At 43.6% G+C, this 13827-nt stretch overlaps 1 protein-coding gene across 1 annotated transcript in view; it reads right to left on the minus strand.

The window, feature by feature from the left end:
- The window catches only part of LOC146789902 (uncharacterized), a 295834-nt gene that overhangs the window by 90819 nt on the left and 191188 nt on the right, over window positions 1-13827 (minus strand). Inside the window, exon 3 of the mRNA XM_085628178.1 lies at window positions 9410-9497. Within this exon, the coding sequence (XP_085484304.1) occupies window positions 9410-9497 (88 nt within the window). The remainder of the gene's footprint in view (window positions 1-9409; window positions 9498-13827) is intronic.

Genomic DNA, 13827 nt, shown 5'->3' on the forward strand with positions numbered 1-13827 from the left:
TGTGGACTGTGTGTATGTGGTGTGTTAAGTAATTGTGTTGTTGATTTGTATTATGTGTTTTTTTGTTGAATTATGTGGTGTGTAAGGGAAATGTGTTGAGTTGAGTAAGCATTGCCCCAGACATTTCACTTAATATAAGCAGGAGAAAAGTGGTAATGAAATAAAGGCTTCTAAATGGGGAATACTGTCAGAGATTCAGTGCAGGAACACTGATTTGTGGTTCATCTGTGGCCTACTGTATTATACAAGGAGTACTTAAAAATGTAGGATATCACCTCACGAGCATACCAGCAAACCTATTGTTAAGGTACTACTTTAATAGGGGAGTTTCTCTTTTTAAGTGTTGTGTTTTAGCCATCGGCTAAGAATTAATACTTATTTTTTGACTGAAAATATGTTATTGTGATTCAAGAGCATTATAAAATTTCCATAAGTCCTATAAAAAAATTACATGTAGTGGCAATTAATACAGTTGACCAAAACTGCTGTTTCGACAGGGAAACAGACTGACGAGTGTTTCTGCAGATTAACCTCGAGAAGAAGAGACCAGAAGTAATTACTGCGAAAAAACGCTTGACTAAATGTAAATGGAGTTTCCGAAAATTGATGCAGCAGAGGTCCTGTGCTCCATTAATGAATTATACTGGAAGCAAATGATAAAGGCGCGAACCAGCGATTAAAAGTGGTCAAGAGGGCATTTGGAGGTGAACTAATGGCTTTAGAAATAACTAAACCTTGACAAATGATGAATTATATTGCAGTATTTTCTGAAATTAATATTTATCAGAGCATCTGATTTATACCAACTTTAAAGTAGGAGAAGATAACTATTGAATTTTTAAGATAATTTTTATTTATGAATGCATTATAAATGTTTAGCCATTCTAGGTTGTCTGCAGCCCTGGAAAACGTGCTCATACCGCTCCACCGAGCACTACCCAGTAGTGTAGAGTGCGTTGACCTTCTCCAGGAGGATTTAAAGGGCGACTTAAATATGTGTCTGCATGAAATGTGTGAGTTCCTTAAATGTGCTTTCCAGGCTGGAGAGCTGACGAGCCTTCCGTCCACGGATGCAGACTTAAGCCCCAATTAAATAGCATGATCTGTATCACCACTGAATCAGGCAGAAGGCGGGCAGCGGTTAATTGAGGGATGAACACACACAAATCAAGCTTACCAGAGAGCAGGAAGCTTGGTCTCTGCTGTCTGCTTTAGGCAAGCAGTGTCATGCAGGGGGCGTGGGGTGTAGACGCAGAGGGAGATTAAACCAAGCATTTCAAAATCTACTGCATATGGAAAGTTAGTTGCATTAGAATTGCAAACGTTTAAAAAAAAATGAAGGTGGTTACTTCATTCTCAATGTAAACAGTGTGACAGGATCATGGCTTGCTTTCCTTAGTGTGATAACTTGGACAATTGCTTGGAATTACTTTGTAAAATATGACTAGCGACCTCCGGCGACCATTTTAATGGGTATGACCACGATAAAGTCACAGTTCTCCTATGTAGTACACTCTGCCCATGGTCATGATTAGTGACATCGCAGTCGTAGAAGGGCTTTGGTCAGTACTTGCGGTGTGTGCTACAAAGACACCAGATAACTCCATGCTGATCTTTGGCGCTTAAATAAACATTTCATCTTACGTTTCAGTAGAAGTAAGGTGAGTCTTGGTGCCAGGTGAGCACGATAGTGTTTCGTCTGATCGGGATGGCACAGTCTGTGCCAACATTGAATGCTCCGGGAAGGTGTCCTGAGAGAAAGGGGAGCTCGGCTAACGACTCGTGCTCCGTTATGAGTAAGCATTCTCTCCCTCAAGGTAAGCAAAGATGCTGGTGGGCGGCTCCATTAGAACAGAATCACATAGGTGTAAAACTACTGTAGACTAAGGGGCCGATTACGATGCAGCTTGCAAAGGCTCCGACCAATGGTCGGAGCCGTCCGGGCCGCATTGTAATCGGCCCCTCGGTTTACTTTCCTACAGCCCCCTTACAATGCTGGCGGTCGAAAACGAAACCGGCTGATCATTCCGTCTTGAGCCCGTAAGCCAGTCGAAACCGGCTCATAAACCCAAAGGGCAGTCCTTTCTGCCCTTGAGATTACGATGCTGGCCTGTCCAACAAGGAAACCATGTCAGAAAGCGTGTTTTGGGCCCCTAGCAGGGCCCCCTTGTGTGTTCGGCCACCGGTTGGGGCCCAGGGGGCCCCCCTGTTGATCCCTGCCATGGGGTGCAGGGATGAGATGAACAGCACCTCCCATTTCCCTATGGGAGCATGTATTACGGCCGGTTTACGGCTGTAATGCATGCTCCCATTGGGGAATGTAGGAATGCGACCGAACAGTGTTCAGTCACATCCTAATAAGGCGGTGGGGACCGCCAACCAGAGGTTGTCAGTCCCAGGACTGAGACGATGTTAGGCAGACTTAAGTCTGCCCAACATTGTAATTAGGCCCCAAGTTACTCATCAAGAGTGACCAGCCCACTTCTGGGTAGGCATTACGAGCAACGTCCGATAAGAGTTAGTACCTCAACTGACTCAAACTATCATTCACTTTCACCTCGCCAAGAGGCAGAGACAGGCAACAGTCATATATCACTGCAGGCGGCCAAACTAAGGAAATCAGGAAGGCTTCGCTAAGTCACAAGCACCACACACATCTTACTTAAAATTGCGTGACAAAGTCAGGTGCTTTGCGGTAATGCTACAGAAATGACCAAATATGTTAGGCTGACCCCAGATGGTGGCACTTATCAGGGCTGCCTTCACCTTAGTGAGAACAGAAGAAGAACCTGTGATCCTGTCCGCTGCATATCTATGATTATCAGTGTCTCGGTGGAGGCAGTAACGTCACAGCATGGAGTTAGCGACGTAAGTCTAATCAATGTGGATATGGCATAATGACTAAAGAGGCTGAAACTGGGGAACGGGGTTCGAATCTCTGCCGGGATGCACAACAAAATGCGATGAAGAGTTTGATATGTCGGGAGGGGCAAGCAGCCATAAGGGCATTTGGTGCATGAACAAGCGCCTTTTGGCATTTGATCTTGTTCAGGCTAATAATAACAAGCAGCGACGGCCAGAAAGAACAATTAAAAAAAGAGTTTTCAAAAAAACAGATAAAGAAGAAATCATAAGGAGACTGCAATTGGCCGGTGCTCCTCTGCCTTTAACAGAAGTGAGCTAATGGCTGCTAGAACGAGTTAGGATGCAGCAATTAAGAGGGATACTGGAGTGAACCTATGGCAAGCAGCAGGCGGGAAGAACGTTGTTTTAGTGATTACAGCAGGTCTTTCAGACAGCGCATGTGGGCTATTGAGGCTCGACCTAAAAAGGTGCAAAAGATTTCTAATCTCACATACCAAAAGGGAAACTAAGACTCTTCTCTAATGTCATAGTATGTTGATTTGATTGAAAACACTTTGACAACTAATCAAATCAGTTTTTTCCAGGAAGAACTTACTGGGGAAGAGCTCTAACAAGCGTTACAAAATTGTACTAATCTATCTAGCCCAGGGATAGAAGGCATCCTGTATGAATTTTACAAAGCATGTTGGCCCGTCAGAGCCAGAGATATGATACAAATGATTAATGAATGTATGAAACATACCAAAATTCCACAGGATTTTTGCCACAGGTTCATTACCTTAATTCATAATAAAAGGAACTGAAAAAGTCAGCACAAATTTGAGACCTACAACGCTGTTACATGTAGACTACAAACTTTTCTCTAAAGGTTTATCCAATAGAATAAAAGAAAGTATTAAAAGCGGTGATACCTAAAGACCAACTGTGTGCAGACTGAGGCAGACAAATATGGGACAACCTCATCACAATCAGAGACACAATGTGGACAACCAAGGAAGGAAATGACACAGTAGGAATAATGGCATTAGCCTTCAACAAAGCTTTTGATAAAGTATCACATGATTTTCTATTTCAGGTGATGGAAAAAATGGGCTTTCCAACTATTTTTACTCAGACTATTGCAATGTTACACACAAATGGAAGAAGTTGCGTAAATATGAACGACTTTTTAACCAATGCTTTCCAAATCCAAACAGGAGTACGACAAGGGTGCCCACTCTCCCAAGCCCTCTTTATTTGTGTTTTACAGCCTTTACTGATACAAATCCGAAAAGACAAAATTGTAAGAGGAGCATTTTTCCCAGGAGCCCAAGGGGTTGAAGCGAAATAGTGCTTAATTTGAGCCGGTGGTTTCCGGTGATCGGCACCGGCACTTAATTGTCAGCACCGGGGGGCCTGTGACAGTCTGCCACAAGGTGGCACTGTCTGGCTAATTCAGAGATTACCACAACAACAGTTAAATATTAGCGCAATATACATTAAAAATTATTATTACTTGCCACCCAAGCCATTTTTATTGCTTTTTGGTGTCTGAAACAGTCCGAACTGTCACACTTGTAGGAGTGTGAATGTTAGTGCTCGTGTTGTTACTATCATTGGCGGCGCTGGCAGGGTCCTGATGAGAGCCCTGGCACTTATTTTTTTGCTAATTAAGCACTGGTCGCACAGATGATGACCTTACCATCATCTGTAAATCCCCACAAGCAGTTAGAAGAGCTATCCTTGATGTTCAAATATTTGGTCAAGCATCAGGTTTAATAGGAAGAGTACAGTCCTCACAACAGGGAAGTAGACTCACATGGCCAAACTCCCAATCCAGACTACTTCTGACCTCACAAAGATTTTAGGAATCTCCTTTTCACAAGAGACAAAAGGAGACAAAAACTGGGAGCAGGTAACACAAAAAGAGATGAATAAAATGGACCTGTGGAGAACAAGGAAACGCCTCATGGAAGAAAGAATGTTGGTCCTCAAAGCAGTGATATTGCCCATTTACTGTATGTAGTAGCTGTGTACCCTCCCAACAAAACCATGGCTCAAACAAATAAACAGGTTACTCTCCACATTCCTCTGGAATTCTACAGCTGGAAAACTGAAGCCAGAACTCATATGTAAACCTGATGGTAAAGTAGGAAAAACATACCAAATATATAAGACGTTTGGTATGCAAAATACTTCATGTTGTGTTACTAAAGTTTACAGGACAAAAACGCAAAAAGTGCATCCTTTATACGTTTTTTTGCTAGTTTCCTTTTTCACAGATTCAAAACGTACTCTGGAAAGAACAAAATTTTTCAACGGGTCGTACCACCAAGTATCTATGTCTTGAAGCATTTATTTTGAAACATAAGACTCCATTGAAAGACATTAGGTCCATCAAAACTTCAAGACAAATGTCTCTAAAAATATTGAAGGACGACCATCAACCCAGACAAAGTATGGAAACAAGTGAGCTGGAAACACCTCACCAACAAACAAAAATACATCGCCTGGATGGTGGTACACGCCTGCCTGCCAACCAGACAATTCCAGCACCGAAGAGGGATGGCGAGAACCCCAAGATGCCCCTCGGTCTTCAGCCCAGGGGAAGAATCAGTGCTACATCTGATGTGGAACTGCAGGTCTGCTCAGAGATTATGGAAACCTATGGGCAAGCTAGACCAGGGTTTTCTAATGTCGGTCCTGGAGGGCCGGATCCAGGACAAATTTTCATGATAACTTCATTTATCTAAATGTGGATAAGCTAAAAATGTGGCATGAGTCCAGCCCTCAGGTAATGACACTGGAGAACCCGGCTTTAGACCATGGGAACATTTTATATGGATCAGGCTTACCTAATGGAGATAAAGGGGTGACATGGAAAAAAATAACGCAGGCAAAAAAGCCGTATGGCTCTGCAGTAACCTCTTTTTCTACCATAAACAACCAAGTACAAAATAATGCATAAACTATGTATTAAAAAAGCAATCATATATGTTATGTATGATAGTAAAAGATTTGATGCAAAAGAAGCAGACAAAATTGGCAGTACAAACAATGGGCCAACTGGCTACCCAAACCTCCATAAGAGATCTCCCATTACGGGATAATTCTCACCATGTTTCAGCATGACCTTCTAACATTTGTTAGTTTAATAAATCAAAACACTGTAAATAATCTCGATGGAAACCCCCAAAAAGGATTAACTGTGAGCGCCCTTTTGGCACGGTAAAATGTACGCCACCCTATGGGATTGGTTAACCTGTATCCTATGCGTAAACCTTAAATAACAAATATATATATATTTTTATTAAATAAAAAGAATTTGTGTAAGGTGTGCTATCACAAGAGTCACTAGGTGTAGGGTCAGTATGCAAGTGAACGAGTGCAGTAAGTGCCAGGGTAGTGATGCAGGTCGGAGGCCAGAGTGATGGAGGGTAGAATGATAGGTTACAAGAGCGGAGCCGAAGAAGGCAGTCATGACAAAGAGCGAGACAGGCAGACAGGGAGAGGATGTGGGAAGGTGGGGATAAGGAGCAAGACCCAGGAGCAATGGAAATAAGAAATGCAGGCATATATGGAGCCAATCACCTAAACCTACCAGGAAATGGGACAATATAAAATTGCACGAAATGCAAGGCGTGTGATGACTAGCCCATCCCAAACATTGGAAATCAATAAAAAACAACTGAAAGCCACAGGATTAAGGGAGCTGACCCAAAGCACACCGACTCTACACTTCCAATTGTACACACGATTCTGAACATGAGGTCCCACCACAGCCGGGGCTGCCAGTAACGAGCCCTAATGAGTGCCTTGATTAACTGCAAGGACTACCCTCAACATCTTGAGCTCCTCAGAGCGCCTGCGGCCTGAATCAGGGCTGGTCTGGGAAACAAAAGCAACCCTGGGAAAAGGATTTATAGGAAACCCACACTTCAAAGTGGACAAGCAGGTTCGATTGTCTCTGACCAGGAGGGGAGCAGATGGAGGAAGAGAAGCCCACCACAAATTAGAACATGCTCTAACTCCAGATGGAGGCTTTACTGCAACGCATGCGACAGAGCTTCGACTACAAGGGTTTCAGAGACGACTATGCAACCAAGACATCTGTAATCCGGCCAGTTTTACTCATACGGGGCTAGGATTATGAAGAGGCCTGCAGAATTGCTTCACTTAAGAATCATAGTGCCATTAGCAGACTGAATTCATAGTAATCCTTAATAGGATTCTCTCTGTTTCTCAGCACATATTAATGCTAATCATAGAGGCGCTTTGAAGGTTTATTACGTTAACTGATATGGCACCGTGGGCCACCCAGAGTGACTGAGCTACATGGAAGCTGTTGTATGAGAGCGTCAGACTGAGAGCGTCCGACTAACAGCTCGGACTCCAGATCACACTATTAGACCATTCAACTTCTGCACGTTGTTCTTAGAAATGTAGGGTGCACCCCACAAAAACAGAATGCAGACATAGCTAAGTGCCCTAACTTGCTGAAGGAGCACACCTACTTGCAACTGCATTTGGGACTCCGACGCAACCTATTTGGATTGTTAAGGTTCCAGGTATGACTTAAACTAGGCTGCTCGTAACTCCAATGGGGTGGTCCTCCTACCCAGTAAAAACAAATGTTTTTTCGTTTGTCCATTGTGCTGTTGCAAGAGAACGTTTTGCAACAGCTATTGACCAGCCTGAGATAAATGACTTAGTTTCCATAGCAATGTGAATGTGAACTTCACAGAGAGGGACTGATGGTGTTCTGTGACATACGCCGTGCACCTAGACAAGACAACCAAATCAATCTAGCCAGTGCTGATGGGAGGGTGCAGAGAAGGTGGCCACTGCCAGCATAACAACTAAGGTTCTCCACCTAGAATGGGCTTTAATTTAACCCCTTCAGCGCGGCGCAGATTACCGCGCCGTGCTGATGGTTCGTTGCACGGGCGGGGCCGTGACGGAGCGGTTCCGTCATGCGCACAGCGCGACCGTCGCGCATGACGGAACCGCTCCGTCACAAGCATTGAAGGGGTTAAGGTGTCACTTCACACAATAATCTGTCGGCTCACACCTCAACTATCCATAATTACATTCCGCGCCTTATTTTCAGAGCACACGACACTGCATGTCCTGCCTCTCATACGTGCAACATCTACCAGACAGCAGTCTCCTGCTCACTCTGCCAGGACAAGAAAGTCCTGCCGATCTGGGTATATAAATGACAGGATAAATGGTAAATCCATTGTCTTTCCTGTGTAAACGCTGACATATCTCACGTATTCTGCATCATGTCATCCACCAATCTATTTTATGGAAAATATTCAATGCACTCTTTGGTGAGTAAGCTTTGTGTGCATTTTTTTTAAATGTTAAGTTTCAATGCTTCCTCTCAGCTCTGCATGACTTTCTCCCACCTGCATAAGTTTGAGTTTTTGCCATGTCAAGTGTGGCCAAGTCATCACGTCGCTTATCACATACTCTGGGGGATACTTGTCATTTCTTTATGAGTAGAGACTCATATAATTTAGAGACTCTCTTGTAATATCTTTGATGCCTTGTTAGTGGCCAAGAGGAGGGACACAGGGAGGGAGAGAACATGGCAGCTGACAGGAAGATATTGACCAGTAACTTCCAATGTATGGATCTTCTGCTCGAGTCCCTTGAAAACGTAATAAAAGGCCACAGGAAGGGACTAGGAGAATACTTCAATGTTTTTTTTATTTTTTTATTTCACCCTTGAATACGGAGTGGTCCATATCACGTACAATGCCTTGTGTTCAAAACCTAGCTTTCCTCCATTACCGTCAGCTTTAGACGTGATTAGGGGTAGATCACTTAGCAACCCCAAAGTATCTGGACACCGACTGGCTGAGCAGAAAGGGTCCATTCTAATCCGTAAACTCATAGCATCATCTGACTTAGGAATGTCCTCTCAGGTTGAGGAAAGACACAGAGCATACTAAGCGCTCTAGATATTTTACAGGCATATATACTGTTAAACACGAGGCAGCTGCATGCAATGAATGTGGACACTTCATCCAGAGGTGATATCACTGGCTCTAATAAATTTGAAAAAACTGGTGCCCCTGTATACAAGATAAACTTGCCAATAACAAGGAAAATAATAAACGGGAAAAACAATCAAGGCAAATCACATTGAATCTATATATGTAGGCAAAAAAATCTAGAGTGTGAATAATGCAACTGCAAGTGAGTTAAGACACATATACAACGTGACATATGTTATTACATTTTTAATTCGTCATTTTTTATATATAGAAAAGGTTTTTCATTTGTTAAAATGTATATGAACATATTGTTGTTCTTTGGTTTTAAAAAATATTTTTTTCCTTATTACAGTACTTTTTTTCAAGTGCCCAAATACACAGTGAATACATAAATATTTGCATATGTACTACATCAATGAATCTTATCACTTCTTTTTTACTCTTACATCACATCATTAAGTAAACCAAGGATTGCTCTTAATAAACAGTGCTCAATGCTAATGATATCGCAGGCTCTTCCATAGCCGGAGGCCTATTGGTGCTGCTTTTCTTCTTACCACTGGCCCTCGCGACGTCCTCTGGGCCCAGCCTGATGTCTTGCTCTCATGTACAGTTCAGACTCAACAGTCTCTTGCACGGCTTGCTCTGAAAATTGACAAAGGGACACATCAGATTCAGCATAGGTTCCTGCCTAGAGCATGAAACAGATAAAATTAAATTCATCTATTGCGGTTATTTTTGTTTTTTAATTCAAATATTCTGGGATTAAATAAACCTTTATCATTATCACAGCAAATCAACAAAAGTTAAAGGTGAGCTGGAGACTGTTTTCAGAATAAAAATAATAGAGTTCTGAATGCATTGTGTTAGGCCATCCTCATGCAAAAGTGAGACAATATTCAAAGTATTCTACTTAGAAGCATGTCCCTGGGAAATGTATAGTTACAAAAGCCACTGAAGGGGGCATCTACAAGCCTTTACAAAGATCTATGGCTACCTGCAACTCAAAGATTAATGCATGGAAGACAAGATCACCACTATCTTTCATTGATGATGATTTCTGTATACAGTTAGAATGTTTGTACACATGCTAGAATTTACCTTAGGATTTGATAAGCCATTAGGTGCCCTAGTATTTACTCCATACAAAATGCTCAATAAATTAAAATCATACAAGAACATCTGGGCACCTTTGTTAAATGTTAAAAAGCGCACCACATAGTAGCATATTTAGTATGGCTCAACGTCTGATCATCTTAGGATTTAATATAACTAAGTGTTAGTACTACTATGTTGTCAAGTACTGAAACCTTAAAGTAAGCAAAACCAATGGGAGATGTTTTCTCAGCGGGCTTATGTTGAGGGTGCACAATTAAGGATAAAATAATTAATTGAGTAACATTTGATATTATAAGCCAGAGAATGGGCTAGGAAGTTTGGTGGTCTCAGTCTCGTTTGCCATACACCCACACAAGAAATACGCCCCATTAAGTCTGACCAACGTGAGTACATTTCAGCATTCGTGTAGTGCTTTGTGGTTCAAATCATCAATTCTGCTAAGGTTGAGGTACCTGGCTTCCAGTAATGAGCCAGTGGGGGTCCCCAGACTCCAATAATTATTCAGTGGGGGTCATCGAATTCCAGTAATGATTAAGTGGGGGACTACAGAAGTAAAACGTTAGGAACCACTGTGCTATTAGAGCAACAGTATTGAGGACAGCTGGGAAGTCAAAAGGATGTGGTGGCAGATGTTGACCCCTTTACCAAGCAGAAGTTGTCTCCCCACAACTGGCAGTTGTCTCAGTTTTTCAGCAAGTTCTGAGGCTGGGTAAAAATCGTGTTGAAGACAGCAATGAGTTGAATCACAACTACATTTTCTATTAATTTTCAGATGAATGGTATGTAGATGAAGGCACGATAGTTGACTAAGTAATTTTTGTCGAAGACGACTTTCAGTTTCTTAGAAGGAAGATCCATCCTATTTTGAGTGGATGGGAAGGTGCTGTATTCAAGTGAATTGATTATCATATTGTGGACTAGAATGACTACATCCCCAAAAGAGGGATTTGAGTGGTTAAGGAGAGGTTTTATAGAAGGAATGGTAAAACGTTCCAGAAGATCTGGAGGCCATTCCAGAGCTGCTATCAGAGAATAGATGCTTCATAGGTCTTTAACAGAAACATGGATGGGGGATGCATCAGCCCCTGACCTCATCTCTTCTCTGCCAGCTAATTTCGATGCATTCTGGCACAATAGGCAAGATAACAGAAGAGGTGGGGGGGTGGCGACCTTTTTTAGATCTAGTTTAAAGGCCACCATGATATTATCAGAAAGCTCGGACAATTCTGAGATCTTAGGAGTCAAGTTCACCCTTGACTCCTTTTGCTTTGTTCTCCTGACAGTTTATCGCCCCCCGGACGCCTAACCAGGCTTTTGTAACTATTTCAGCGAAACTATATCAGATCTTAGTACGCGATATCAAAAGCTTATGGTTGTGGGTGACTTTAACTTCCACTGGGACAGTAGCCCCCGCGAGCCCCAGGCCAGTCAGCTGGATATGACTATGGCTAACCTAGGATTCCATCAGTTGGTAAATGGCCCTACTCACTCTAAGGGACACACCCTTGACCTGGTTTGGTCAACTAGCCAGCATGATAGACTTTTAAACTGTCTTCCATGTGTTTGGTCGGACCACTTCCTTATCTCCTGCTGGGTCCCCATGGACTGTCCTTCCACCCGTCCACCTCCAGAGTGGAGGAGAGTGCGAAGTTGGCATAAAATCAAGTCGGACAATCTTACCGACTTCCTTCAGACACTTCCCCTACATAGGCCTGAGGAGGGCTATTCTAATATTGACTTAGCCAGCCAATCTCTTAATGATACTCTCCTCTCGGCCATCGACCATCTAGCACCTGAACGCAGGGAAAGAATTAAGCCCAAAAATAAAGGGGCCCCCTGGTTCAACGAGGCCTTACGGATACATAGACAGAGTCTGCGTAAGGTTGAGAGACAATGGAGGAAAACATATAAGGCTTCCGACTTGGTCCTTTATAAAGCTGCTCTGGCCCTGTACAAGAAAGCTATCACGTCCAGGAAAGCAGACTTCTATGAGGCTCGAATTACTGATGCCCCTAACAAACAAAAGGAAACCTTCAGGATCCTAAAAGAACTTAGCAGAAAGGTCGATGCGTCATCAACCTTAATACCTTTTGACGTTGACACCCTGCAGTCTTTCTTTCTGAAGAAAGTGATGGACATTCTGCTTGAGATAAATAGATCTCATGCAACTGCTGCAAGTCAAGGACTGGCGTCACCTCAACCTTCACCAGCTCAATTCCTGGCCCAATTTCCTCCGCTGGACTCAGAAACATTAGCTCTCCTGATTAATAAAGTTAAATCCGGCTCGCCGGCTGACCCCTGCCCTCCCAGGATTTTTCAGCTTGCCTGCCCAACCCTGGAATGTAGGATCCTTTCGCTCCTCAACAACTCCCTGGCCATTGGTCAGGTGCCAGGCGACCTGAAGGAGGCCAGAGTTATCCCTCTACTAAAGAAGCCAGGAGCTGACAAGGCTGATTTGAAAAACTATAGGCCAATTTCTCAACTCCCTTTTCTGGCCAAAGTAATGGAGCAACATGTCCTAAAAAACCTTTCTGACTTTTTGGATACTTTTAGGCTGCTGCATCCACGTCAGGCAGGTTTCAGAGCCTATCATAGTACAGAGCTTGTCATGTTGTCCGCCCTTGACGACCTTAGATTGAATGCTGATAAGAGAGAGCCAAGCGCACTGGTGCTATTGGACCTCTCTGCAGCATTCGACACGGTCAGCCACTCCATCTTGCTGACCCGTCTGATGGATTTGGGACTTAGGGGCCCGGCCCTTGCCTGGCTAAAATCCTTTCTCTCTGATCGCTCGCAAAGGGTGCAGCTTGGTGACTGTTTCTCCAAGAGAGGTGTCATTCCATGTGGCGTTCCACAGGGCTCTGCACTGTCCCCTCTGCTTTTTAATATCTATTTGCAACCTTTAGTGTCCGCTCTATCCAACATGGACTGTCGTGTTTTTAATTATGCTGACGACACCCAGCTTATTCTGAGGATCGACAATTCAGCCTATGCCCAAGAGACAGCTCAAAACATCTTAAGGTTCACAACTAATTGGATGACAGCTAACTCTTTAAAAATCAATCCCGATAAAACGGAGGTTCTCATTGTCCCTACCATCAATAACTCCTGGGGTGGCCTGTTTTGGCCCAAAGAACTTGGGCCTCCTCCCTGCCCCTCCCCAGTGGTGAAAAGTTTGGGAATTAAGATCGACGCAGAACTCTCGCTAAGTCATCAAGTCTCCTCAGTGGTGGGCACCTGCTCTAGTATCTTGAGGCAATTGAGGAAGCTGGTCCCCATTCTGTCCACCTCTTCCATGAAAACCATAGTCTCGGCCACTATTTTATCACGCCTCGACTATGGGAATGCGCTGTATCTGGGCCTTCCTCAGAAACTCACTAACCGGCTCCAGGTGGTTCAGAATGATGCTGCTAGGCTGATTTTTAGCCTTCCTAGGAGGTCTCATGCATCACCTCTGCTCTCAAAACTACACTGGTTGCCCGTTAGACAACGCGCAAAATTCAAGGTCCTGTGTATCGCCCACAAATCCCTCTATGGTCAAGCCCCTAGCTACATTAGGGATCGCCTGACTAAGTATGTCCCAGGACGCTTCCTTCGATCTGTCCAGCTGATCTGCCACCGAAGTAATCTGGCTTCCAAGGGCGGGCGGGCTTTCTCTGTTATTCTGCCTTGTCTTTGGAACCAGTTGCCGGATACTTTACGAAAGGAACCAGGCTTACTTCCCTTTCGAAAGCTATTAAAAACGTTGCTTTTCAGAGACTCCTCCTAGGACCCATGTCATCTGGACTGTTTTTGCCGGGCTTTCTTTGCTATTCTCCTTCGGCCAGCGCTAAGAGACCTGTCGGTATACATGCGC

The sequence above is a fragment of the Triturus cristatus genome, chromosome 10, assembly GCF_964204655.1.
Source record: "Triturus cristatus chromosome 10, aTriCri1.1, whole genome shotgun sequence".
NCBI classification, from domain to species: Eukaryota; Metazoa; Chordata; class Amphibia; order Caudata; family Salamandridae; genus Triturus; species Triturus cristatus.